Source organism: Apteryx rowi, unplaced genomic scaffold (assembly GCF_003343035.1).
Source record: "Apteryx rowi isolate R43461 unplaced genomic scaffold, aptRow1 scaffold_520, whole genome shotgun sequence".
NCBI classification, from domain to species: Eukaryota; Metazoa; Chordata; class Aves; order Apterygiformes; family Apterygidae; genus Apteryx; species Apteryx rowi.
In genome coordinates this window covers 615,816-641,329 of record NW_020450784.1, presented here as the reverse complement: position 1 = coordinate 641,329, position 25,514 = coordinate 615,816, and the positions used below count along the sequence as shown (strand labels likewise).

Sequence of the window (25,514 nt, the reverse complement as noted above, 5' to 3'; positions counted from 1 at the left end):
CTTCCAATGTCTCCTAAGATGGGAACAATAATATTATTGTGTCTTTCAGATTGTCGTCTTTGTTCTGTGCCTGCAGCTGAATGAATTTTGCTTTTTATTTCTGTTTTTGGAAACATTGCTTTGCTTTGCTGCAAGATGCAGTGGTCACATCTCTCTGCAATTTGTGTATAAGACACCAGGCTTGATTTGTAAATGGAAATAAGCACTGGTTTTGGGCACATGAAATAATTTAATCTGAAGGTTAAAGTATACATTCAAAACCAACAACTAGACCCTAAACAAAGTTTTCACGATTGATCTGACCTTTCTCCTGCAACCCCATTAAAACATGAAAGAATTAAGAGGATATATTGCGTCACCTATTCAGTATATTCTTCCTTTCCTGATGAGACAGCCTTAATAAGCTAAATCCAAATCTGAGGACCCTTGCTCAGATGCTGCTTCTAACTTTTTCACTGTAAATGTTTCTTGCAGATTAGGTCACTTGTCCTTTCTGGTAGCAATAAAAACAGATCTGTTTAAAATCTTTAAACATTATTGAAATAATTTGGAAGCATTAAAACAGCTGGGTTTCTGCTTTGTAAAAGACCAAAATGTAGTGAGGAAAAGTCATACGTTTATATGCAGAAACAGGTTGCATGTCTTCATAAAAACTTTAATGTACTCTTTGGAGTTTAGAAGCAGCTCAAATCCCTTTTGCAATGTAAAAATTAAAGAAAAAGCTGTCATCACCAGAATGCACTCAGAGCTTATCAGCCAGTAGTTCAGCAGCCTCTGTATTTCAGGTATCTAAAGCACCTTTTGCAGACCAGCTTTAATTTGAAGGAAGTGTAGAAGTGAGAGTGGAAAAGTTAGGCTATCTGGTCAGTAAAATTATTGTTCTGATGAGCCTGCTGTGGAAGGCTGAGATGAAATCAGTGTTAAAGCTCCCACCCTTGTTTTGTGGGCACCTACATTGGCTTGGAAACACAATGTTGTTTATCACCAGGGATAACAACAGTGGAGTATCTAGGACAGTCAGGAGTGTGTTTGAAAAACTGTGGTGGAGGTTTAGACTTCACCCTATGACAGTGCTTTGGTTATGTCTGTGCTTTGCTCATAAATTAGCCATGTGTTTGGGTTACAATCTGAATCTAGCTTTTGATTGTATAGGTTGTTTCTAAGGAGTCCCAATGTATTTATATGTTYTTACCTGTCCAGGGTACCCTGGAAGGGAAGAGGAACATATTTGTTCATTTCTGGGGGGGGAATCTGATTCAATGGTAAGATCTGTGAAATGATCTCGGTAGGCATCTGTGTTGAATGCTATTTTAATAAGCAATAATCCCCCCATCTTTTTTTTTTTTTTGTAAGCATATGTGTGACAAGTCATCCTGAATGGAGAAAAATTGTTAGATATGGCACTATATATAAGACATGCTACAGTGGTGCTGTAAGCCTGAAACAGTGTACTTTTTTTTTTTTTAATAAATACGTTGTCATTATAAGCACTTAAAATGTTTGTGCTACCCTACAAGCATTTTAAAGAGTATTCACGTTAACCTGTATAAACAAATAAACTACAATCAACTAACTTTAGGTAAGAACAGCAATGCAGACAAACCACAGAGGAGATAAGGTGCAATTAGTGTTTTGGTTTCTCTCTGATTTGAGTAGATAAACTGACAGATAGCTTTTGCCATAAGCGTGCTATATCTTTGTTCTGTTTCCCATTACACCATTATCCTCCCTCAAGGATCCCTCAAACATGTTTTCTCTTTCCTTTTTATAAATTTTAAACTGCATGGGAACAATGAGACTATATTATTTAAAATTCTCCTGTGTCTCTGCACTTGTCTGAGTCAGCAGAACATCTACATCTAGGTCTTATGTTCCTGAACAGCTCCAGTGCAGAATATCCTCTTTCTATTCATTGGGACAGTCATCTTGGCTTTTCTCCTGTTCTTTATGCCTTCACAATGCTTAAGTAAAAAATGTCTGAAAATCACTATAATTCCTGTTATATAACCCAGATAAGCCTACTCTGAGTTTGACTGTTTTTCACTGTCATTGCACAGTCAGCTGAAAAATAAAGAGAACGTGTTGTTTTTTAGCTGTAACAAGTAGTGGTAAACTGAATGATTCTATAACACATACAGTTACTAATTCAGCAAACACTGGTTTTGTTTTTTTACTCTTTTCCTTTCCTTTTTAGGATGGCTGCAGCTCCCCCAAGTTATTGTTTTGTGGCTTTTCCCCCATGTTCTAAAGATGGGCTGGTGGTGTTTGGAAAAAACTCTGCACGGCCTAGGGATGAAGTACAGGAGGTGGTCTACTTTGCTTCTGCAAATCACGATCCAGGAAGTAAAGTTGAGGTAAGGGTTAATTGTTACATTCAAATTGTGACAAGTGACTATCACTGTAAGAAATGACAGCTGTCTTGTTTCCTTGTCAGATTGTGGCATCCTTGTTCCCTTCACTCAAACTGCTCTTGAGTTGGGAAGAGGCAAAGTTTTTGAAAGTCCTTAAAGTGAGACTCAAAGCGAGTGATCTGTACTTTCTCCAGCAGGCAGCTTGAACTGCTCAGATCTTGGATATTTGCACAGTGTAGGCCAGAGACTGCCTTTTCCTTTTAAGGGAAAAATCTACTGTTTAACTGGAAGTAGAAGCAACTTTTTTGAAGCTGATCATTTGCGGTATTAGTTTTTTCATTCATGGTTGTTCTTTGACAGTTGTAATGGAGCCTGACTGTGCTAGGCCTGTTGCAAACCAGGTTGCACACTCTTTGAGGCAGAGATTTATGGCTATCTAATAAAGAAATGGGAGAGGAGGAAAACAAGACCATGAGATTTGTAAGCCAAATATAATTCTTGTATAATTGGTCATGGTGACATGGCCTCTAGCCAAGGCACCTGCATCATGCTCCCTTGAGTGTTGTGACTTCTCTCTGAACCCAAACTGGATGCAGAGTCCTGAAGTTGGGCTCTGATGCCATGGATGAAAGTTCATAGAGACCCTGCTGGAAGTCATGTTAATTATAGTCTGTTACTGCAGCTGCATTTTAGTGACAGGAGAAATGAAAGGATAAACAGATATGGAAGGGTGAACAAAGGGGATRAGTCAGGCGAGAAGACAGGAAAAGAGGCAAGTGTGTAGTGAAAGTGGAATGAGAAGACTGAGGCTGTGGAAGGAAAGAGGAGAGTTGATGGGAGCAGCTGTTTGAGCAGAGAATTCAGAGCCCAGCAAGCACTGTCAGGTTTTAGAGAGATTTTTGAGGCCCCAGGTTCTTACTCTTTCTGGCAACAGGCAAAGCAGGATTTTGAGATTCCCTGCATATTCAGCCTCCTCCCTTCCCTGTGGCTGTGCAGGAGGCTGAGGGCACTAGCTGGTCCACACCAGGCTGATATCATTCCTCCATAGAGATCCTTTTCGGAAGAGATCCTAAGGCCAGTTTTCCACTGTCCCCCAAGTGTGACCACTTTTGAATTTCAGAGAACTTAGCGCTGTTCCTCTTTTGAACAGTTAACATTCTCTCGATTCAAATTGCTACTGACATGTGGTACAAACTGGGCATTATTAAATGGTTTAATCTTGGATATAAAGAAATCCCCTCCCCCTGTTCAAAAGCACTAAATGCTGCTAACTGCAGTGCTGCGTCGGTAGCACTGCAGTAGATCTGTGCTTGTATGCAGAACACAACTGTGACGGTGAGAAGACAAGAAAACTTAAGAGCAGTTTTTTAAAGCTTCTCTTCACAGAACTGAAAATGAAAAAAATATACTGCTAATATGGAAGAAGAATTTCTAATAGCTGCTTTGGAGTCTTTATAGCCTCAAAGGAGAATGCTTTGTAAGAGCTTAATGTTAGAGTATTTGATTCTTCTCTTTGCCCCATTCTTTGATAAGATTATCATAATTTGTTGTAGGGTGCAGCTGAACCATATACAAAGTATTGTGAACCCCAGGATTCACCAGTTTAAAGTCTTCTACAGAATTCAGTCCCAAACTGGACTGTTTTTCCAGGCCTTTCGGAAATGGGGAATACAATCCCTTTGCTAGCAGACTGCGCTCTATAGAGGTTATTCTGCTAATCAATATTTACAAGCCTTCTCCTAGAATGCCGTTTTTTTTTAATGGAGGTAAGGTTTGTTGCAGTGTGGTGAAGATCCGTTATTACGGGGGACTGGAGTGGGCTAATATCTTAATTTTTCTTTTTCTTTTTTTAAAGTAGGTGAGTACTTTGGCCTCTGCCCAGTGTATCTACTGCATAACTCTGCATTAGCTAGCTTCAGGTTTTACATGTACAGTGGTGTACAAAAACATAGGGCTTCAGGTATTCACCTAAACTCTTTGTGTTTTTTCCCAGCACAACATAAAAACATCTTCAGTTGCTCTGGGATTAGTGCAAGCAATCACTTATCACTGCATCTTCCTCACCTTTTTCATTCAGCACTAAGTTCTGTTAGAATAAGTTGGTTAAAACAAGCTATTGATTTTGGTTGTTTTATTGGATCTAAAGGCTGTCTGGTAGTCTTGCACCTTGTTCTCCTTCAGAGAGATTTAAGCATAGATTTACTTGACAGTTTTCCTTTAAAGTTCAAGCTATTTTCCACCTTAATATTTATAGAGTTCAGTCACACATAGATTTCTAGCAAATATCAGTGTTGGTGAGATGGGATTTTTCTTTAGAAATAACCCTTGCTTTTTTTCTTTTCAAACTGGCCACTTCAAGATCTTTCAAAAAGCATCGTAATAATACCCTTTACTGTAGGAACTGTGAATAATCCAACACATCAAGACAGCTTCTAGAACTGAATTTTCGGGCTACTAGATTTTCTTGTAAACATCTCTGTTTTGTAAACTTAAGGATACTAATTAGTGAGAATAGCTTCTGTATTGCAATTTAAAGCATACTAACTGATCATGACAGCAGAATAGAAATGAAGTCTCGATTTTTTTGTTAATTAGCTGAACTGTATGCATATTTCTCCTATTATAGGAACCCATCTAGCACACTGCTCTGTCTTAGCACAAAGACATACCTAGCTACCTATATGCAGAGCTTGTGCACAGCTTATTAATTCCCTGTGTACTGTTAATGGCACCCCTAAAAGTTAAGCAAATCCCTTTTAAACAACTTATTGAGCTGTCAGAGTTCATTAGTTGATGTGAGGAGTGGAGAGGAATGTCAAAGCTTCTAGATGTAGCCTTTGACTTATTTGGAAATATTACCTTGTTCTAATAAAATCTATGAAAATTGCCAATGATTCATTTGTATTTTTTTGCCACAGCTTTCCTTCTCCTTGCACTTTATAAAAATGAAACTAAGTAGGTCTAAGAAAATTAAATGTGTGACATTTCACAAAACCAAAAATGTAATTAACCAGTTTCATGCTACTGTTTTTCTGAGTCAATAAACCTTTGCTTCTCTAACTAGACTTTCTATATCTCTCATCCATCCTCTCCTTTTTAAGAAATGAACAGCTTTTCTCTCCATTCCATAATGTGGCTTTGTATTGACATTTTTCTGTAATACATGATCTTTACCTTCACTGGGTAATGATGGTGGRCTTATTTTTCATTATATTCTGTTCTTCGCAGGTAATGTAATCCAATGTGTATTGATTTGGATTACTTTTCCATGACTCCATCTCTCATGTTCTGAAGTCCCATTAAGTGGTGGTTTTGAACACACTTATAACACGGATTGTTTTATAAGACTCCGTCAGGAAGTCTGTATCCTATTTGTGTTCTGTGCTGCTTGCGTCTGGAAATGTGATAATGCACAGTGCAACCAAAAATGCTGGAGTAGTTTAGCCAGATTATTGCCTTGAAGGAATCTGGCAGGCTACGCAAAATAGCTACCAGCCAGTTTGTGGCAGGGCACTGAACAAGGAAAGAGGGGCATTCGGTGAATACTGCAAGTCGTTTTAAGCTTGATCATTGTGGCACAATCTACTAGACAGTAACCCTGCAGCTAACTCATCAACATAATTCCTTCACTATGTGTCAGCAGGTTCCCAAGACCCTGAACAATAGGGCTTTTCATTAAGATCATTCTGTGTATGTGCGTGTGTGTGTCTGTGACAACTTTCTCAAAAGTTCTTGTTTTGCACTGTAATTTTGTAGTGGCAGATGTTGATCAACATTCTTGCTTGATGTAGTGGTCATTCTTATAAACACATGTGTGCAGGCGAAATATTGTTCCCTTAAGCATAAATAGGTTCCTTTTCTGAATTCCTCTACTAAAAGTAAACGTGTGGATTTTTTTCCTCCTAGATACGGATTTTAAGTGTTTTTTTCACATTAGTAAAGATTTCATCCTATTGGAATATCTTGAGTGTTAAGATGCAGGCCTGTGCCTTATTGTTAAGGTATGCTTTACTGACTAGATTTCTCGTTATCTGGTAACCTGCTGCTGAACTGTCTTTGTTCAATTTTCCAATTTGTTTTTGTTTTTAGATCAAACTCCATTTCTTCTAATCTGACCCTTTTATCTGTTATTTGAAAACAGTTGTGGTTGCTTGCTACAGGACAGAGCTGTAAAAGCTCTTTATCTTGATAACACGCAACTTCTTATGGGGGAATGGAGTTGGGAAAGAAGAAAGGATGGTCTACAACAAAGCTCACAGCACTGTTCTATCAAATTGTGGAATTTGCTTAGATTTTCTAGTATCTTGGTATTAAATACTCTGCTAGGCTCGAAGCCTGCCCTGTGTCAGGGAGGAGGGAGTTTGTGTCCTCTAAAACTTCATGGGAGTTATACCTTAAAGATTTTTTTGTTTTGTCTATTTTTAATAATTGTTTTGAAAAGGATACCATCCTTTTTTCCCTTGCTCTGAATTTTCAGAGGAACGGTAAAATTTTTGCTGTGCATTGCTCTGAGCACTGCAGACATGCAAACTCACTTGAGCCTAACTCAAGGGTATCTGTTGTTGTAATATAGATACAACGCTTGGAAAGTAGACTTTGGCTGAATTAAAATGGCTTCATCTTATCTGAAGATATCTTAATTCTAGTAATTTGTAACATAATCACCAGGCATCATTTGAATGCCACAGTTTAGTTCTGATACACTTTGATTCCCTCTTATGCCAGCTGTTTGGGTTATCTGGATTGTGTCTGGGATTAAGGTGTTCAGAATCTGGTAATAAAAGTCAAGCAGCAGCTGAAACTGTACTGAGAACTTGCTCTTTGGGGGGCCTCCAAATTAGATTGGCAGCATTGCACTGACATGGTTGTGTTAGCACAGCCCTGAATGTGGCCCTGGGCACCCCTGCGTGACTGGCCAAGTACCGTGCAGCGCACTTCCCGGGGTAAGTGCTGGATGGCTGCAACACTTGAAACAGGCACGTCTGGGCCCGTGATGAAGCTTTTCATTTAACCCAGCAAAAGGCTGTAGTCTAAAGGCTTACATTTGCGACACAGTTTAGGAATTTACTTTTTTTGCCTCTCAGTTGAGACCCGATAACTGGTGTGAGTTGCCCATCTCATGACACGCACACCTTGTTTCAGCTAACCTTTAGGGTTCGCACAAGGATAGAGGAGAGGCAGTGTGCAGGCAGAGATCACCTAACAAAAGAAAGTGGATGCTGCCTTCAGCAGAGCCTATTGCTTGGCTAATGTGAGCTTTTTCTCTGTTCTGCTCCATTGCAGGCCACTGGCCTTTAAACTAATCTGTTTGACTTTGACTTGTAACACAGTGCACAAGACGGCAGCAGTTCAGAGGTAGAAACCATAGTCTCTTGGCTTTTTTTGGCTTCTCAAAGCCTGTGTTTTTACTGTAGGAGTGCTGCTGCTTTGCTCCCTTCTGTTACCAAAGCAGAACTGTTTAGCTTGAACTACAGATTTTTACTTAATCTCTTTAACTTTTCTCTCTCTCTCTTTTTTTTTTTTTTAACTGGGACAAGAATGAAAGAGGAGGGAGTGTGCTGGAACAGTATTTTATTTTTATTTTATTTTTTTTTAAAAAGCTATTGTGTCTCACCCAGGCTGTTTGCTTCTGGCAGAACATATGTGGCAGCATGAATTTCAAAGTGGTCAAGCAGTCAGTCCTAGGATATTTGTGAATACCAAGGATGTCTTTGAGATGGGCTTTTTGTGGCTTCTTTGAAATCTGCTTCTTACAAATCTGATTCTTATCAGTTTGAAAACATATTGTTAATAAGCTTCATCTCTGTTTCAGTTTTAATTTTTCTCAGCACTTTTTCTCAGTCTCAGGAGACTGATAGATTTGTAACTTACATAAACAAGAGACAAATTCTTGATTACTAAATCATTTATGGTGTACAGTATCTCCAGAGAGTGCTCTCTGCCTTGGGTGCCTTGCTGCATTCACTGGTGTTTTGTTTGGTTAAAGACTTCTATATTTCATGTTGTTGGGTTCATTTCCATAGCTTGGCTCACCAGCCTGAGGGTCCTTGATAGCTTGGTAGAGTAAGCCAGAGTGTGTCATTCTGCTGTTTGACAGCGGAACAGTTCAGCTTTTTCTAGCCTCTCAGATTCTTTTCTAGAATGAAATCCATCTATCATCCTTAGTGAACAAGTTGTAAAATGACACTTCCAGAGATCAGAGGCCTAGAGATTCAATTTTTGCAGTTACTGGTTGCAATGAATAGAAACTGTTAGGAACAATATGCAATATTGTTCCAGTACTCTTGTTGCTTACAGAAGTTTATGTCAAGTGTACTAGGGCCTTCATAAAGAGGGAAAAACTATTCTTAATATAAGGAGGTAAGAGGTACTTTTTTGTGGCAGAAGTTGTTTTTGTTCTGTATTTGTAGACTTCCACTACAGCAACAGTAGTAGTTGCTATACCTGGCAACCATGTGAGGGTAGAGGTGCTAGTCTGGAGCGTGTCTTTGAAGGGTAGCAACCTGAGTAAAACCCCTCTGGAGAGAGGTCTGGTCACCACTCTGCTTCGACTACGCACCTGCTAGAACTAGAGCTGACTACTTTAGATGTACCCAGGATAGATTTATCCTGGTGTACAGCAGTCCCCTCTACTTTTGATCAGAGTGTCTCTGGCACAACAGTATCGCTGCTAATAGGGAATGTCATCTCATCAGGGTGCTTAACAGGGTGTTGTAAAGTCCATGTGCCTTGCATTGCATATTTGTAGTGCTGCTCAGTGCATAAACAGGCAGTGGGAGCGGTGTCAGTTTGCCCCATCTTTTGCTTTGCATGCTGCTGCTTGCATACTTCTTTTTCAGCAACCAGTTATTTCCCACTCCTTTGTGCTCTGTTGAGTTCTTTTGTGTAAATAAGCAGCAAAAGAAGTATCTGTAAATTGCACTTTCTCAGGGTCATCCAAAGGAGATTGCCCTGAAGGACTTTCCAATCCTTCACTTCAAGTGTGGGAATGCCCAAGTAGTCCTTATCATCCCAGAAACTGCCTGTCCAACCAGGCCATCAGTCTCGCTGTCCTGAGGACTATGGAGGCAGCATGCTGCAAGGCTGCCTCATTCTATTTTGCCATCCCCCTCTTGGATAAGAGGGTTGAAAGCAGCCATGACGCAACTTCTTTAATTGCAATTTCTCTGATTACTGTGACAATATAGAAATTTTGTCTATTTTCAAACATACAGTATGATACTGCAGTGCTTGAGGTAGTTAAACAAAGAATCAATGCTGAAATAGAGCATGGTTTCGATGAGGGGAGTGGTGAGGGGGGTATCTCTTCTGTAATCTATAGYCTTATGGCCCTTTTTCAAAGATCACTACTTTCTAAAGCATTCCCTGACTATTACCTTTGTTATACAGGGCTGAAGCCTGTGATTTCACTGATATTTCATAATAACCTGGCTGGCAGTGCTAGGAATCAAGCTCCTGTAGCCTGAATATAGTAGAGGCTGCACAATAGTTGCTTTTCGTTAATGAAAGAAGAAATCTCTTGTGTTATGTCTGTCTTCTCTGTTTTTGGAATACCTCCAACATAGATGCATGCCCTAGCTAGGGGGGAAGGTACATTTGTGCTTTGTACTATATTTAGAACTGACTTGATGAGATTCTTTTCTTGATACCATAAGTGAAAAAAATGTCATTAGTTTCCAGCCTGCTCAATTCTCTTTAAAGATGTGGGGTGCATCTCTTGCATATGAAATCTCTGCTCTTTACTTTTGTATTTTCTGATCTGAGTTTACCATCACAGGGCATGGTGCCAGTTATGCCACTTTCAGGACTGGAGTTCTAGCAAATCAGTGGAATTTGACACTTCACTCACTAACAGCCATTGCCACCAAATGTATCAGTAGTATATTCTTGCATTCTTAACGTTTATACTGTAATGAAAATATTAGTGTTAGGAGACCCTGATGCAGAGGGCTTCAGGAATTTTAAAGACAGAATTGGCAGCAGGCAGGATCACAGCAGTACCTGATGTCTATTTGATTTGTCATCGCCTAGGTTGGCAAAACTATCACTAGAACAGGCTGCTATGCCACTGCGCAGGAGGGATTTGCCAAATTGGTGGGGCACAGGAGGAGGGACAAGGAGATTGTGATTTGTGCTTATTTTTGGAATCATGCCTTCATCTGAATTCCCAGTTCTAGCGATCTAGTGGCCAAAGAGTTTTTAGGTGGAGTGTATTGTCTTTCCCTCACTATTTCCTTCCCTGTCTGAGCTGTTAAGCAGGTTTTCTGATATCTGAGCAATGGTTTGCTGCACTGCAAATCCAATGACCAGCTTTAATATCAACTCGCCTTTGGGGCTGCTTTGTCTTGAATCCAGGTGGATAGCCATATTTCTGTATTTCCTGCCTCTTATTCATAGTATTAAGACATTCTTATCTCTGAAAAATTGTTTTCTGACTTTATTTTAAGGCAAGGGGGTTGGAGTTATGAAGGGTGAGGTTTCTAAAGTTTAAAACGGACACTATTGTTAGTTCACATCTGGATCCTAGTTTATTGAAAAACCCATACCTATTACTAACAAATATGAACCAGATACCTGTCTTAAGGTACCATTTATATTGATTGCCTACTTTACTGCTTACTGGCGTAAGTAGTTTTTATATCTTTATATTTTTACATCTTCAGGGATTTTTCGTTATTTTCAATAACTAAGGCAAAGGACAGGTGAGCATATACCAAGTTTATGATAATTTTGCCATGCTGTGTCATTCACTGGAAGACTGGAATAGTTTTCTGTTATTTATTTCTTCTCGGACAATTTACATAAATAAGGCATGAACGTTGTCTGTGCACATGGGTTATTGTATGGAAGCTGAAAACAATAATATGAAAATATGGCCCATGTTTGCTTATTGTTGGGTTATGGAACATGCAGAGCCAATATAGAAGGTGACAGCTGTATTCCATCAGTTTGCTACTTCACCAGCTCCCACCTGTGCCCAGCCAATTGTCTCTGTTACGGACAGAARTGTGCTCCTAAATGAAAGAGCTGCATAAGGAGGCCTTGACATGGTTTCTGGTCTCTGATTAAACAGTTATAAAGCAAAGGCACTTCTTGCAGAATGCTCTGGATCCTTTGAGCAGACAATTTCCTATTTCATATTCCTTGATTGCTAGTGTTGACAGTAAAATCTTTATAAGAAATATTAGCCCTGGTAATGCTTGGTTTGGTGGCAAGGATAGCTGGAATATGATGTTTTTGCAGAGGAAAAGCATTCATCTTTTTTAGTCTAGCTATTCCATCATTTTTCCTTGTAGAAAAGCAGAGCTCCAGTGTAGTAACTAAAACTAGTGCAAGCTGTTATAAGTGGGCTATTGAGTTGGAGAGTGCCATGCAAAGGCGGGTTTATGGAGTACTGAAATCTCCTCTATGCCGTCTTTAGATTTTTGCTGTCCGTTCCAGAGTTGAGAAGGTATGTGCTCTTGTATAGCGCTGCAGGATGGCTCCTGCTTGCTGACCACATGAGATGTGGGGAGCCAAGACTTGTGCTGTGCAGGCGTTGGTGTTTCCCTGGCTACAGACCTGCCTCCTGTTACGTGTGCCTGTCATGTCCTCGCATGGCCTATGGGAAGGGGCTTGGCCCAGCCCCTTCCCTGCTTCTGTAGTTCTGTGTCCTCCTTTGCGCATCCAAGGAATATAGTTAATCTCTGTTCATTCACACATGCACATTAAGTGCTTTCCCAAACAGCAGTGACCTATAGCTCTGAAAAATTTGCACAGAATGTCAGAAATGAGTTTTGTTTCCTGGCAGCTTGAATGGAGAATAGGAAGTTTTGATATCAGATGACTGCTCTGGCATGGTTTGGTTTGAAGATGAAACAAAGGGTTTACTGTATATGATGATTTTATTAGGTGGATCTCGGTTCCTGGCTAGTGCCAGGTGTTTCTGTACCTCAGTAGATGGGAATTCTGCCTTTATGAAATCATAGTGTATTGCTATATAAGCAATTTAGTTTCTAGTTTGATCAACTATTAGAGATTTTCTCCAACAGATACAGCAGATAATTCCCTTCTGGGGTCTTATTGCTTAAGCCAAAAATCAAAGTTAAGTACATAGTAAAAAGAAAAAGGGAAGCATGATCCTAACCTATTTTTAATTCATTAGAACAAAATAGTTGTCCTCACTTTAACTGAGGCATACATCTTCTGTGAAAAATCATCCCCTTATTTCATGTATATTTTGTCTAGCTTTATAGATTGCCAGCAGTTTGGCCTGTTCACGCGCAATTCCTTATGAAGGTGACAGACTCATTGCTTTGTGTACTTGCATGGTCAGAGAGTAAAGGACTCTAAAAATGTCATCTTTGAGCAAAGATGATCCATCATACATTTTAATTGCATAATAGACTGACTATTACTTTAAAATTGTTGCTCAAGACTGGAGGCTTAAGATGATTGTGCTCTGTAATCTTTAGAGGGGAAACACTGGTTAGAAAAAAACAGAGAGCTGCTTGCTGCTGGTAATCTTGAACTTATTCCTTTGGCTTTAATGTTTAATATAGACATAGCATTTATTGCTGTGGCAAGCAGCTTTCAGTCCACAAGTCCATACTTCTCATCCTGCTGCACTTTGATAGGTCTGACCAAATATTCCTCCAGAAAAATGTTGCAGATTACTTCCTGTGTAGAAGATGTTACACCAGGTATGCTAGCCACTAAGAGTTGTCTCATAAATAACTACCATCAGTTTTGGTTGCCTCAAATAAAAATTCTGTGGAGTTTAGTCCTTGAAGAACTTAATGTGACTTCAGGATTAAAACGTAAAGCACGCTGCTTTGGCTTGGACAGGCAAATGACCTAGCGATGGATCAAGCTCTCTTCTGTGCTGTCTGGGAAAACAGTGCTTATTTTTGAGTCCTAGGGTAAGAGAAAAGAAGATATGTGAAAGATAATGAATGGATTCTTTCTTCCTTGCCTTTTCAATGACTTCTGTGCAGCCTTCCTCTGTATTTTTGTCTTGTCAGAATATATCCACAGACCTCTGACTACAGTAGGCCATTTAAAATAGCAAAAACATCAGTTTTAAGCAAAAACAATACCAGTGTTTTTCTTCCTGTGAGCATTTATCAAGGCATTTCACTGAACCCTTTCAAGTCTTGATTTTTCTTTCTACCACCAGCAGGTCTGGTCAGCTGCAGGGGAGGCAGCAAGGAAGAGGGGGAGGCCTTCTAATGTACTTTATCCAGTTAGTGTTGTCATGCCATGTATTTAATAAAGTACCCAAGACTGTACCTAGGTGAGATGGTAGAATTGTTCAGTGTTGTTACCATATACAAAACGACCTATGTTTCTTTATTGGAAACAGTACAGTCTACCTGCTGCTACTTTCTACTGTCTCTAGCACTTGGGTTCTCCATGACTCTTTGAAGCCTGTAACCATCAAAATAGAAGTAGTCTCCCAGGCTTTCTGCAGTATAAAGACGTAAAGGTCAGAACATGACAGTTAAATGTTGTTTAAAAAAATTCCCCACTATATTATGCTAAAGCTCRTATTCGAGAAGTGTATTTTTTGTGTGTCCTGTCTGTACATTGAAGTCTTGCATTATTTTAATCACAGCATTAAATGAAGTGCTTGCAATTCATCTGCTTTTTCTCTTCCTACTCTCCCTTCCCCAATGCAGTGCACGTATATTGAGATTGAGCAGGTGCCGAAGACTCATGCTGTTGTGCTGAGCAGGCCTTCCTGGCTTTGGGGCGCAGAAATGGGAGCTAACGAACATGGAGTCTGTGTAGCTAACGAAGCCATTGTGACCAGAGAACCAGCTTCCGAATCTGAAGCCTTGCTTGGAATGGATCTTGTCAGGTTGGTGGCTTGCTGAGTTGTGACCAGCCTTTAAACACTAAAGGTTTAGATGATGATGATACTGGGTAACAGCTTCGTGGTGCTGGCATTAAGAGGTTTTCAAACAATGTAAGCAGTGGACCTGTCTAGGCAGGGCTTGAGGCACAGCTGAGTTAACATTTTAAAGCACTTGGAATTTGAAGTTGGCTACCCAGTATGTGCTGCTTCAGTCTAATGTGAGTTCACTAAACCTACCCTGTCTACCTACCCTACAGTCTAGCAGTGACTATTTTGACAGGATGAGAGAAATGATGCAATACATTGCTAGTAAGGAACTGCTAACTAATTTGTAGCAACAGATTGCTGGTGTGCCCTCCTCTCCCCCACTTTAAAACAGCCTACTCTAACCTTAAAACCTCATCCTGGGCCCTTATCCAAGTGTAGGCATAAACAAGCTACAGTCGCCTCACTTCAGCCCATGCATTCCAATGCAAACTATTGCTCTTATTTAACTGCTGGCAAACAAACTCCTGGAAGCCTGCTCAGTGGAGGCTGGCTGCCTGAAAGGCTTGCGCTGCATTGTAAGTCTCAGCCTGCATGCTGAGCTTGCAGTGAAGAGAATTTAAAGAAGGGAGTGGGGGAAGAAAGCTGAAAATGAAAGAACAAGAGGATGTGGTGCAAACTTATCACAAAGGGAAAGGGAGCAAATGAACTCACTTTACTTTAAAGGGATAACAGGATAGTCAGTGCTTATTTAACCAAATCAATTTCAGACAAGCAAGGGGAGCCTGCTTAAATTTGCCGTAGGGTACTGAATGAGCAGGCTGAACCAATTTCAGAAGCATTCTCATTTTTCTTAAGAACTAGTGAAAAATGGGGGAGGCTCTGGATGACTAGAAAAGGTTAAATATGGTGGCTGCCCTTGAAAGATGAGGGGRAAAAAAAAGCTGAGGTTATAGACCTGAGCTTAACCTCAGTTCCTGGGGGAAAGAAAAAAAACACTTAAATATCAGGGAGATAACTTATTTGCAGTCCTCACTGTTAGTCAAAAAAAATCCTGTCAAATCATTCTATTTTCCTCCCATAATGAGATAACAAATTTTATGGATAGAGGATAGGATAGATAGCTTGACTTGTAAGAGGCCATTAAAACCTTAGAAGGCATTCTCATAAGCAAGATGGGAAGCATGGGTAGATGAAATTCCTCTTAGGCGTATAGCTGCCTGAAATGGTAAATGTAAATGTTCTCTGACTGTAATGAAGTCCCTGCAGAGATGCAGTATTTGGTTCCAGCTACCACAAATCAAGAGGAACGTGTACCGGCYGGAGAGAATGCAGTGAAAATTGGGAAGTATGATCAGAGACTTAGAGAATCTGATCCATCAGAAAAGCATGAAGGAATTGGGGTTATGTTTCTCTTTGGTATTTTCTCTAAACTCTATATGCTGATAGTAACTACAGAAAAGCTCTACATGGGAGGACTAGTGAATTTAATTGTATCAAGGGAGACAATAGATTGGGGAGTTTATTTAAGAAAATGTAGGACAAGCTTTTGTCAGGAAGAAGGATATATAAGGTGACTTCCCATGCCCCACCTTAATTTTTTTCCCCTCCTACTACTATTCTCTTGGAATTTAAACAAATCATTGTTTTGGATGCAACGTTCTACTTATTTTAGTCACAACTGTTTTAGTCTCAAAATACTGTTTAACATGCAAGTAGATATGTCATCCAGCAGCTCTAGATGCACCCACACTAGCAAATCTGGAGATACCAAAATAAGGAGAAACTGGTCACGTATACAACCTTTGAGTCTCACCTGTGGGTATTACTCTCCCTCCCAACCATCTTATCTGCAGAACGGATTGTTTGTAGCGTAAAGGTGGTGAGTGCTTTGGGCAAGGAGGACTACAGAGACGTGTTGCAGAGTACCATCTGTCTACAGTTCCAGCCAAAGTGATTCTCTCTCTCACTGTGAATACTTGGCCAGTTGCTCTAAGCTTACCTGTATTGGATGACCTCATAAAATAGAGAGAGTTAGCCTGTTCTGCAGATGGCTAAGAAGAGGCACAGCTGGTGCCAGCTGCTTTGTTGCAGTCTATGTGATTGATTTTGTACTTGATAGCTCTATCACTCAGGATTTATTGGAAAGAAAATAAATGGAGGAGCTTCAAACCTGCACAAACCTGCTTCAAAATGCACACCCTTGCTGGCCAAACTTTGCTCACAYCTGTGTGTTTGTCAGACTTCTGCATCTATGTCAGATCTTAGCTGAAGGATTAAGAGTAACACTTTGTGTGTGCGTGTATGTCCTCAGCTGTTTGGAAAAGAAACTAAAACTTCATACTCTGAAAAATGTTCTTCAGAGCAGGCATAAGAGTGTCAACTCAGGAATGTCATTCGTATTGTAGAATTAAAGTTTTACTTGAGTGCAGAGGCTCCCCTGAGACTTTGCTTCTACATTCTCTTGAAGGTGATTCTTCTTTTCATTCGGGTAGACTTCCTGTCTCTTTGAGCCTGTCGGCAGCTCGTCTGAGATTGTCGCTTTTAAGTTAGGATTTAAAATCCAGCCAACATGGGCAAAGATTGTAGGTGGGTGTTTTGAGAGCACATTCTGTTGAATAGGCCAGAGGCATCTAGCGGTATGGCAATATAATTTTGAAGTCAGCAAGTTCTGTTGCTGAAATAGGAAATTGAAAGTTCATCCTGCAAACTCATGGACAAAACTTTGTTTTCCTTAAAGACCGTGGTGGACACCAGTAAAGGTGTATTTCATGAAGTTCTTAGCTTATTTAGTAACTGATTGCTGACTTAGGTAACACACTGTTACTAGTCACTAATATACTGCTGTATCTGAGGAGTAAAACAGGTACCTACAGATCATTAGCTTGATAGTATATCACAGCACAGTGTGTCCAAACATAAGAATGATTCGGAAGAAATGGATGAAGATTGTGTGATTGACTTGAAGGAATGAAGGTAGAAGTGTTGGTTCTACTTTACACAGGCTGGTCCCCATCCCAGTTTAAGTCAAGAATATGAAGCTAGTCACAGCAGACAAAAAAATGGAAAGAAAATAGGTTCCAGAACAAATTTCTAAGAAACCCTTCCCCCCCTCCGTTCTAGGGGTTGATTCAAAACCTGGGCTTTAAAAGCATCCTGGCTGCCGTTTTGGGGGGAGCACAGTGCCTCTCTAAGGCGCCTGTTTACTTAGGGAAGTACATTCATATGAAAGGATGGTGTACTGTTTTGCCTATGCTGGTACAGTTGGAACAGAACAATGTTATCATACAAAAGATATAAATGAAGAAACCTGTTCACTATGCCCTTATAAATAGAGAATCCTCTCTTGAAAAATGACTCTACCAATTTCTTTCCTTAACTCAAAACTGAACAATGTAGAATGTTGTCATCATGTACGTTACTTTATTTGCAAAGTCTGCACTTGTAACTGAGATGTGGAGTGGGAAAGCTTAAGAGAATATTGTTTTGACAAGATTATAATATGGTGTGATACCTTATTGGAGGTACTGAGGTAGTGGGTTGTACTGAGTCACCAAAATTTTTTTAATAATTCAAGCTATCCTATCTGGGGGAGAAACAATTTAAAACTTTTTTTCCAGTGGCCCTTGCAGAGTACTCTGAAATATGTTGGTGGGAAAGTTGTGCTGCAGTTACCCAGGACATAGATGTCAAGATAATTGACAAGACCTACAATTTCATGGAGATGAGCTGTGTAGTTGCTGTGTAGAGTGATTTTTTCGTTTTGTTTGAGTGTTTTTTTTTCTGCCCTTTGTGACTGAGAGACTGGAGCACCCAAGCAAAAGCAAAGTGTAAGTCTTAATTACATTTAGACTGTAATTCCTGGGATACCAAGGTCAGTTTTCCTTCTGTGGAGCTATATACAAATGCAGCAATTGTTGAATTTCTTAGCTTTCAGGACTTCTACAGGCTGCTTGCATCGTTAAACACATACAGCTAAGGATAAGCGCAGAGGTGATGCAACTCAGTGCGCTTTCTCCCTTAGGAAATGGGAAGTTGTTTTCATGAGATGATATGACATTGTTAGAAATACTGCATTTCCTAATTATCAGTAGTTGCATTTTGGGAATCATTTCCCAGGTCTGATTTACAGGTCTGATTTGTACTCTTCTGGTTAGTGTTTGCATCATCAACTTAGATCTGGCTGCAAGGTCCTCAAGAGATATTTCATTCCGTTTCTTCAAGGCAGGATCCAGTCACTCCCTATAGCTTTGTCAAATCTATTCTTGTACCTCAGTTTTCTTTCTCCTAAAACACCCCTGCTTTGTTTATATTTCATTTTAAATCACATTCTTTTAGACGTGTGGTCATTCCTAGTTCAGACAAAAGCAATATCTTTAATTGGGTCATGTATCTCGTAAAGTACAGTGCCCAAGACTGGATTTCAGCTGAGTCAGTGAGTAAATCAGAATACTCATGTGTCCTGGAGGTTATGCTTCTGTCTGTTATTATGTACGTATAATGACAATATGGTGTCTGTTTTTTCTGTCATGGTGTGCCATGGCACTGACCCAGGTTTACCTTCTGATCAATGGCAACTTCTATGTCTTTTCCAGAAGAGATTCAGATGCATGATCTTTCGGGTCATTTATTAACAAACTCAGTGAAAACACTGAATGGCAAACCAGAGATGCTTGAAGAGTCCTGCTTGGTATATCCTTCCATTTTGACAGATACTAATATTCTTTGGATGCTTCTTCTACTCTTTGGATGTAGGTATTTTTTTTTCCCCCCCAATCAATTTTGCACCTACTATATATTTTGATCTATTTTACACTTCCCTAGCTTGCTTAGGAAGATGTCAGTAAGCTTGCCAAAACAGAAAATCATGGATCCTTCTCTGTCGACATATCCTGTCGTTTTGTTATAGCAAGAGATTAGAAACAAGTCTCATCAAATTCATCTAATAAATCCATGTCAGCTGCTGCTCTTTTGCTGTGCTGTTACTTTCAAATTTCTCACATGTCATTATTTGTTCCCACGTCTCATTTTCCCCCCTTTGTCCCTCTGAACAGAACTAAGTCGTCTAGCTGAATGTTGTTTTGACTTCTCCCTTCTTCTAAATGTGGGTCTCATGTTTGTAGTATGGAAGACTATTTGATTGAATGCTGTCGATTCCCCAGAGGCAGTAAAGAAAACTAGATTGAATTTCAGAGGAAGAAAAGTCTTAACTGAAGTAACTGAAACAAATACAATAGGGAACACCAGGATCCTCATCATTAGAAATTTTAGGTGGAGATTTAGGCAAATGACTATTGGATGAATATTTCTTTTAAAGGGTTATACTAAGTGACTTCTTGTGGTCCACTTCTGAAAGCAAACGCAATTATGGTACTTTGACTCCTGTTGACAGAATAACAAAGTTATACGTTGCAAAACGTGGCCTGATAACACAGCGAGTGAAGAAAGGCTCTGCCTGTCTTAAGCCAGTGACTGCCTTTGCACCTGCATTAGAAACATATATAAGAGGTGGCACTGCTTAAGGAGGCCCACAGCATAGTTGTAGCATCAGAAAATGTGCTACAGAGTAGGCCTGTGAGGCTACCCAACCTTTTTTCAGAGATGATACATGTGAGAGTAAGCTAATGAGCCCTCTTGTAATAGCAAAGACAATGCTGGTGTTTAATCCTTAGGGGAGAGTCTTAGCTTGCATCTTTTTTTCCCCTGTGTTTAGTTGGAAAACAGTGCGGTATGATGTGTTAGTCATAAATGGTTGTGTTGTTAAGCTTGACTTCAGTGGTAAGGGTAGTTCCTCAGCTGCACTGAAGATCCAGCCCATTCATCCAATTGTTTACTAAAGCCTGGAAATCTTCTGGGAATTAGAGTCCTTACTCCAAGTATTCCATGCTAGAAGCTAAATAGGGCTTTCTTGAAACATAGAAAAGTGGTCCAGTTCATTCTTTTCCAGCTCTGGGGTTCTCTAGAAAGCGAAAATAAACACCAACTAGCATAACTACCAGACGTTTATAACCCCGTAAGTCAATATTGCTTGATGGATTGTTGAATTTGGAATGCCCTCATTAATGTATAGCTGTTCATATATAAACATGTCCCAAATTTGTATTTAAATGATGTCAGTTTTCTTGATGAAAAGATTAAATAAAATCTCTTACCTTTTGCAGTTAGTATTTTTTTTCTAGTAGGTGGTTACTTGATTTTCTAGGCAGTTTGTGTATGCTTATTTTTGTGTGTGTGTGTGTGTGTGTGTATATATATAAAAGTTATATGTGAATTTTTATATTCCACATAAGAGATGTTAGACTTTTATTCTGAGTTGATTCTGTATCTGAATGAAGTCTTACTAGTATCTGCAATTTTATTTTTGGTCCTGTTTCAAGCTATTCAGGTTCTGTTTGGCAAATACCTTACATTTGGGGGGGGGGGGGAAACCTCTGCAGGAGCGCTGAAGCATGCCTATGCACAAATACCTCTGTCTACAGTACACAATAAGCACTGCATTGTGTCTTGGATTGGACTCTGCATTGCGTGTAACACACATTTAGCTTCCAAAGCATGATGAGCAATTAAGTACTTGAGCATTGGAAAAGAGAGGTTGTAGATAGATGCTAACACTGAATATTCCTTCCCTTCTTCTCTCTGATAATATTAATTTCTAATTTTCCGCTGTTCTATACAGAAGAGGTAAGCTTATCTACTGCTGTTATTCTAGAAAGGCCTTTGAAAATTGTCCTTCAAATTTGTTCTGAGGGGGATAAATAGAGCATTGCACTCTTAGAACATGGACTAGGTCATTCATTAGTAATTGGACTTTTTAAAAACTAAATACCAGCTGTGATAGGCTTGAGTTTGAAGAAATCAATGCAGAAAGTAAAAATTTGAAACAAATCAAATAATTTAATATCTTATCTTGTAGTTCTATCAACTCATTAAAGCAAGAATTCTTATGTCTGATAGACTTGGCACTTTGGTATTTTAAAACCAGATCAGTGTTGCTGTTTAAAACAATAACCCATGAAGACCTCACTGTTACATCTCTGGATCTCTGTTCTACGCTTTTCTTATAGACTTGGCCTAGAAAGAGGTGCAACAGCTAAAGAAGCATTGGATGTAATTGTTGCTTTGTTGGAGGAGCATGGACAAGGTGGAAATTATTATGAAGATGGGAATTCATGCCATACTTTCCAAAGTGCATTTCTGATTGTGGACAGAAAAGAAGCATGGATACTAGAGACTTCTGGGAAGTACTGGGCAGCAGAAAAAATCACAGGTCAGTTTATGACTCTCAGCAAGCCTCTTTATAATTACAGCTATTTATAATAAAAGAATCATTGGATTGGCCTTAAAGTCACTGAGTTTAAATAAGTAACTAACTTATGCAATTATTTGGGGAGCACTGAGTAAGTCATCAGTTTCAGCCTTCTTTTATTTTTGTACTGCTCCTCGTTTTTTAAACATTGATTTGCATTGGTTTAACTTAGTATCTTCTGTGAAGTTGGTCAGCATGTTACCTGTATACATAAGCTAGGTAATAATCGTTGTACTTAAATTTTTATCTTTGGTAAGTAGAACTGGGAATTTGGAATGTGTCAAGCATCTTTTCAGTGGAAGTAATTCACAAATTGTTACTTGTAAATCTAAAATATTATGAGGGAAGGATGAGCATAGAAAATATTGAGAAAATGTCTTASGTGTATGTGGTAAATTGAACTGGCTGGTGCTTTATTGCAATAGAGGTAGTCCCCTCATACCCCCATTTCTTATCCAGTAGTGGAAAACAATACTTTTCTGCTCTTAAAACTTGTAGGTGGTTTCTCTTTTTTGTATGCATGAAGCCAGAGCTGTCAAACTTGTTTAGCTATACACGGCTTCTAGTTTTCACTGGCTTGATAGCTGAACTTACTTAAAACTTTGCCAGCAAATATGTGCTGCTTTAATATAATATGATTAAGGCATATATTTAATGTAATCTGGTTGCTGCTTTTAGTTTTCAAGGAATCTTTATTTCCAGAAGAGTAGGGTTTGTTTTCAAAACTTAATCACATTTGAATGCATTAAAAATACAAATAGTTTAAGATTTTTATCATCCATACTTTGAGCATCCATTCAATTCTCTTTTCGTTTCCCCTTCATTCTAAGTAGGAGACAACAGATGAGGGGAGGAGAGGTGTTTAACTTTCTCGATTGTACCAAAGCAAGGAAATAATACCAGGCTCTGTAATGTTGTGAAATGGCTTATTGTCACTTCACGCCATCAAATACGAATCAGCTTACTTTTGCAGGGATGGTGTTTTCCCAAGCAAAGCTTGCATTTTTGGGATAGCTACAAGGTGGAGGAAGTCTTCCCTCACAAATAGATATCCAAGATTAAGAATGCTGTCCTGATGAAACCCAAATTCTGGGAAGTAATTGGCCTCTAGCTTCCTAGGGTTATGAGATGGCAGCCGCCTTCTGTTGATCTGCCTGGCTGACATTTGAAGAGCAGCATTTTTTACTTAACCTTTTTAGCTACATCAGCAATACATAACCACGTCCTTCTTCCCAGCAAATAAACTGTTGCCTTCATCTACTTCTTGCAGCTTTTTGAAATGATACTGCAGCATTGTTCTCATTTTTTACCTGTGTGTTTCTCTTCAGGAGGCCCCTTTGAGCAGCAGATTAAATTGACTAGTTTCCATCTCCTGCAGCATGCAAAGGTTGCCAGGAGGGAAGGGGATGGGTTGTTGGCTATGTAAGAATTCTATATTTAATACTTTATGTTCAAAATGTTCTTGTTGCATACATAAGCATGGCTCTTAAGCTTGCAAATGAATGCCTAAATGCATTCAGGGAAAATGTGGCAAACAAGGAAAATGTGCCATTCCCCAGCAGTGTAAAGGCAATTTTTTTTTTTCCTGACCCTGTTGTCAGAGGGTTTTTTTTAATATTACTGCTGTAATTCTGTAAAGCTTATGGTGAATGTTCATCAAGCAGCTTTTTTAAAATTGTAATTTAAGGACAAACACTTTAAAATTCTTCCTTCTACTATTGTTCTTCCTAATCTGAAGAGAGAAATCAATTTGCTTGATAAATTTGTCTTTTTGGGGGGGGGGGGGGGGGAGGGGAGGAAGGGAGCAGAAACATGAAATACCTTGCATGTGTTATTGAATGTAATATTTAAAAAGCTGTTAGGAGTACCTTGCCTAGCTTGATACGAACACAAATATTCCTATCACTCAAGTAAGGAAAATTCTCTGAGAGGCGGGCTGTCTGAAAGCATGAATCAGAAGAAATTGTCAGTGACCCATTAGAAGTCAGAACTGAATGACAACAGTAACTCTTGCAGACTGATGCACAGAACTTCCTACAGGTTTCTGCTCATTATTTAAATTGCATTCACAGGGCACTAGAAAGGCAAGCTTATTTCTGTGGAAGGCAGTATTGATAACTTTCACAAATACTACTTTTGTTTCTGTTTAAGAAAATGTGCCAAATTCCAGAATCTGGTTTTATTTTAGTTTGCAGATTTACTTTATCAGCTCTTTTCCTGGCTTCTGATGCATGTACTTTCTTCTCTCTGAGGAATATCTACAGCAGCCAGTGTTAGTCATGCTGTAGATATATGTATATAAGCACTGCAGTAGTTTGGGGAAAAGGATATCGAAAGACCTTTAAAATTTATTAAAGGTTGCTTATTTTTCATTTTTACTTCATGCCATTTTTCACCATTTATAGAACCAGGACAACATTCAATCTATATTAAATATTTCACATGAAACATTATTAGTTTAACCATGCTTTTTCCCCAATAGATTAAAAATGAACTTCCTGAACTTCAGGCTATTTCTTGCTGCTTACAGATAGAACTGTTTCTCAATTGGTAAACTTAAATAGCTTTTAAAAATATCTTCCAAATTAAATCTTCAATTTTGGGGCAAAGAATATTCATTAATATAGATGCAGCTTTGTTGAAATATATTTTGAAATCAAGTCAGACTTAAAGCCTTGTTGTGGTGGTGCCATTGGATGAACGTAGGGAAACATCATTGGAGAAAAGATTAGGCTTGTGTGCCCTTAATATTGTAACTGTATCTTCTGGCAATTGGTGATTTCTATTACTTCAGGATCAGACTGTATGAGGTATGGAGCAATCATGAAACTGCTATATTGACTAAATGGCACTGTTAATCACCAGGCAGTGTAAATGACTAAATGTGGCACAGAGAATCAAGCTGCAAAACCTGCAGTTACTGATTACTCTGTATATGTGTAGTTACCCAGTCGTGCCAAATGTACATCCTAACCAGTGGTTTAATATGTTTCCTAATTGCAATTATTTTGTCCTTCTAGCTTCTCCCAGAAAAACTGTATTAATGATCTCTTGTGATATGTGGCTGTTTCTATAGAGGGGGTGAAATGCATTTGCAATCAGCTTTCGTTAACTACAAAAATTGATGCTGAGCATCCTGAACTGAGGAATTATGTGAGAAGTCAAGGCTGGTGGAATGGAGACACAGACTTCAATTTTTCTGAAGTGTTCTCTCTTGCTGATGACCATTTAGCCTGCTGTTCTGGCAGGGAGAGCCTAGAAAAACAAGGTGGTAAGCACGAATCATCTTTCTGTATGGGCAGTGGGGATCGTAGTGACTACTTTCTCCTTTCTGGAACTCAGGCACTCTGTCCAGAACTACAAGCGGTTGAGGGGAATACCTCTATATGTAAACTATGTGGAAAGGAAGACCAGAGCTAAAGGCTGTCCCTAAACTTGCCCCAATTTAGGATGAAGCCATTAATCTCTAACAAGCTCAAGGTTTTAAAACAGCAATTCTAAATAACTTTATTTACTGTTATGCTGGTATGCATGATGTGCCAGTGCATGTGTGCTTTAGTGTAATTATAGGGGCTCATATTAGAAAATATGGCCTCATACATGAAAGTTTGATCTGAATGGATACCATGTTTCTGGGTTTTCTCTTAGGCTTTTTTTGGAAGGAGTTAATATCGTTGGTTAAGGAAGAGAAATACTAGTGACTTCATTTTTCATTATCAAACAGAACAAAGTTACCAGAGCAGATAATGGGCCAATTGTCTTCAGTCAAGGGAATAGTTTACTTCAAGACCAAAGTTTATTAATGACTTAAGAGCACGGCATCTGGCCAAAATAGCTCTGAAATGACTGCAGCCTCCAGCAGTGCATGGCTGACATATATCTGCTCTTTCRTGTATGAAGAATGGTTAAAGTCTTTTTTTTTTTTTTAAAAGCCTTTTAGTAAAGATGTGTATTTACTAGATGGTTGGCAAATGTCAAGGAGAGTCCAAAGGTGAAATGTTTATTGCAATAGAGAGTTCCTGTTAAGGTTAGA

General features: G+C 39.2%; 1 protein-coding gene across 1 annotated transcript in view; it reads left to right on the top strand.

Moving 5' to 3' along the window:
• Positions 1 to 2,195: 2,195 nt before the first annotated feature.
• Positions 2,196 to 25,514, top strand: part of SCRN1 (secernin 1) — a 31,999-nt gene continuing 8,680 nt past the window's right edge. Inside the window, exons 1-4 of the mRNA XM_026080453.1 lie at positions 2,196 to 2,354; positions 14,012 to 14,193; positions 21,240 to 21,442; positions 24,558 to 24,752. Of these exons, the coding sequence (XP_025936238.1) occupies positions 2,196 to 2,354; positions 14,012 to 14,193; positions 21,240 to 21,442; positions 24,558 to 24,752 (739 nt within the window). The remainder of the gene's footprint in view (positions 2,355 to 14,011; positions 14,194 to 21,239; positions 21,443 to 24,557; positions 24,753 to 25,514) is intronic.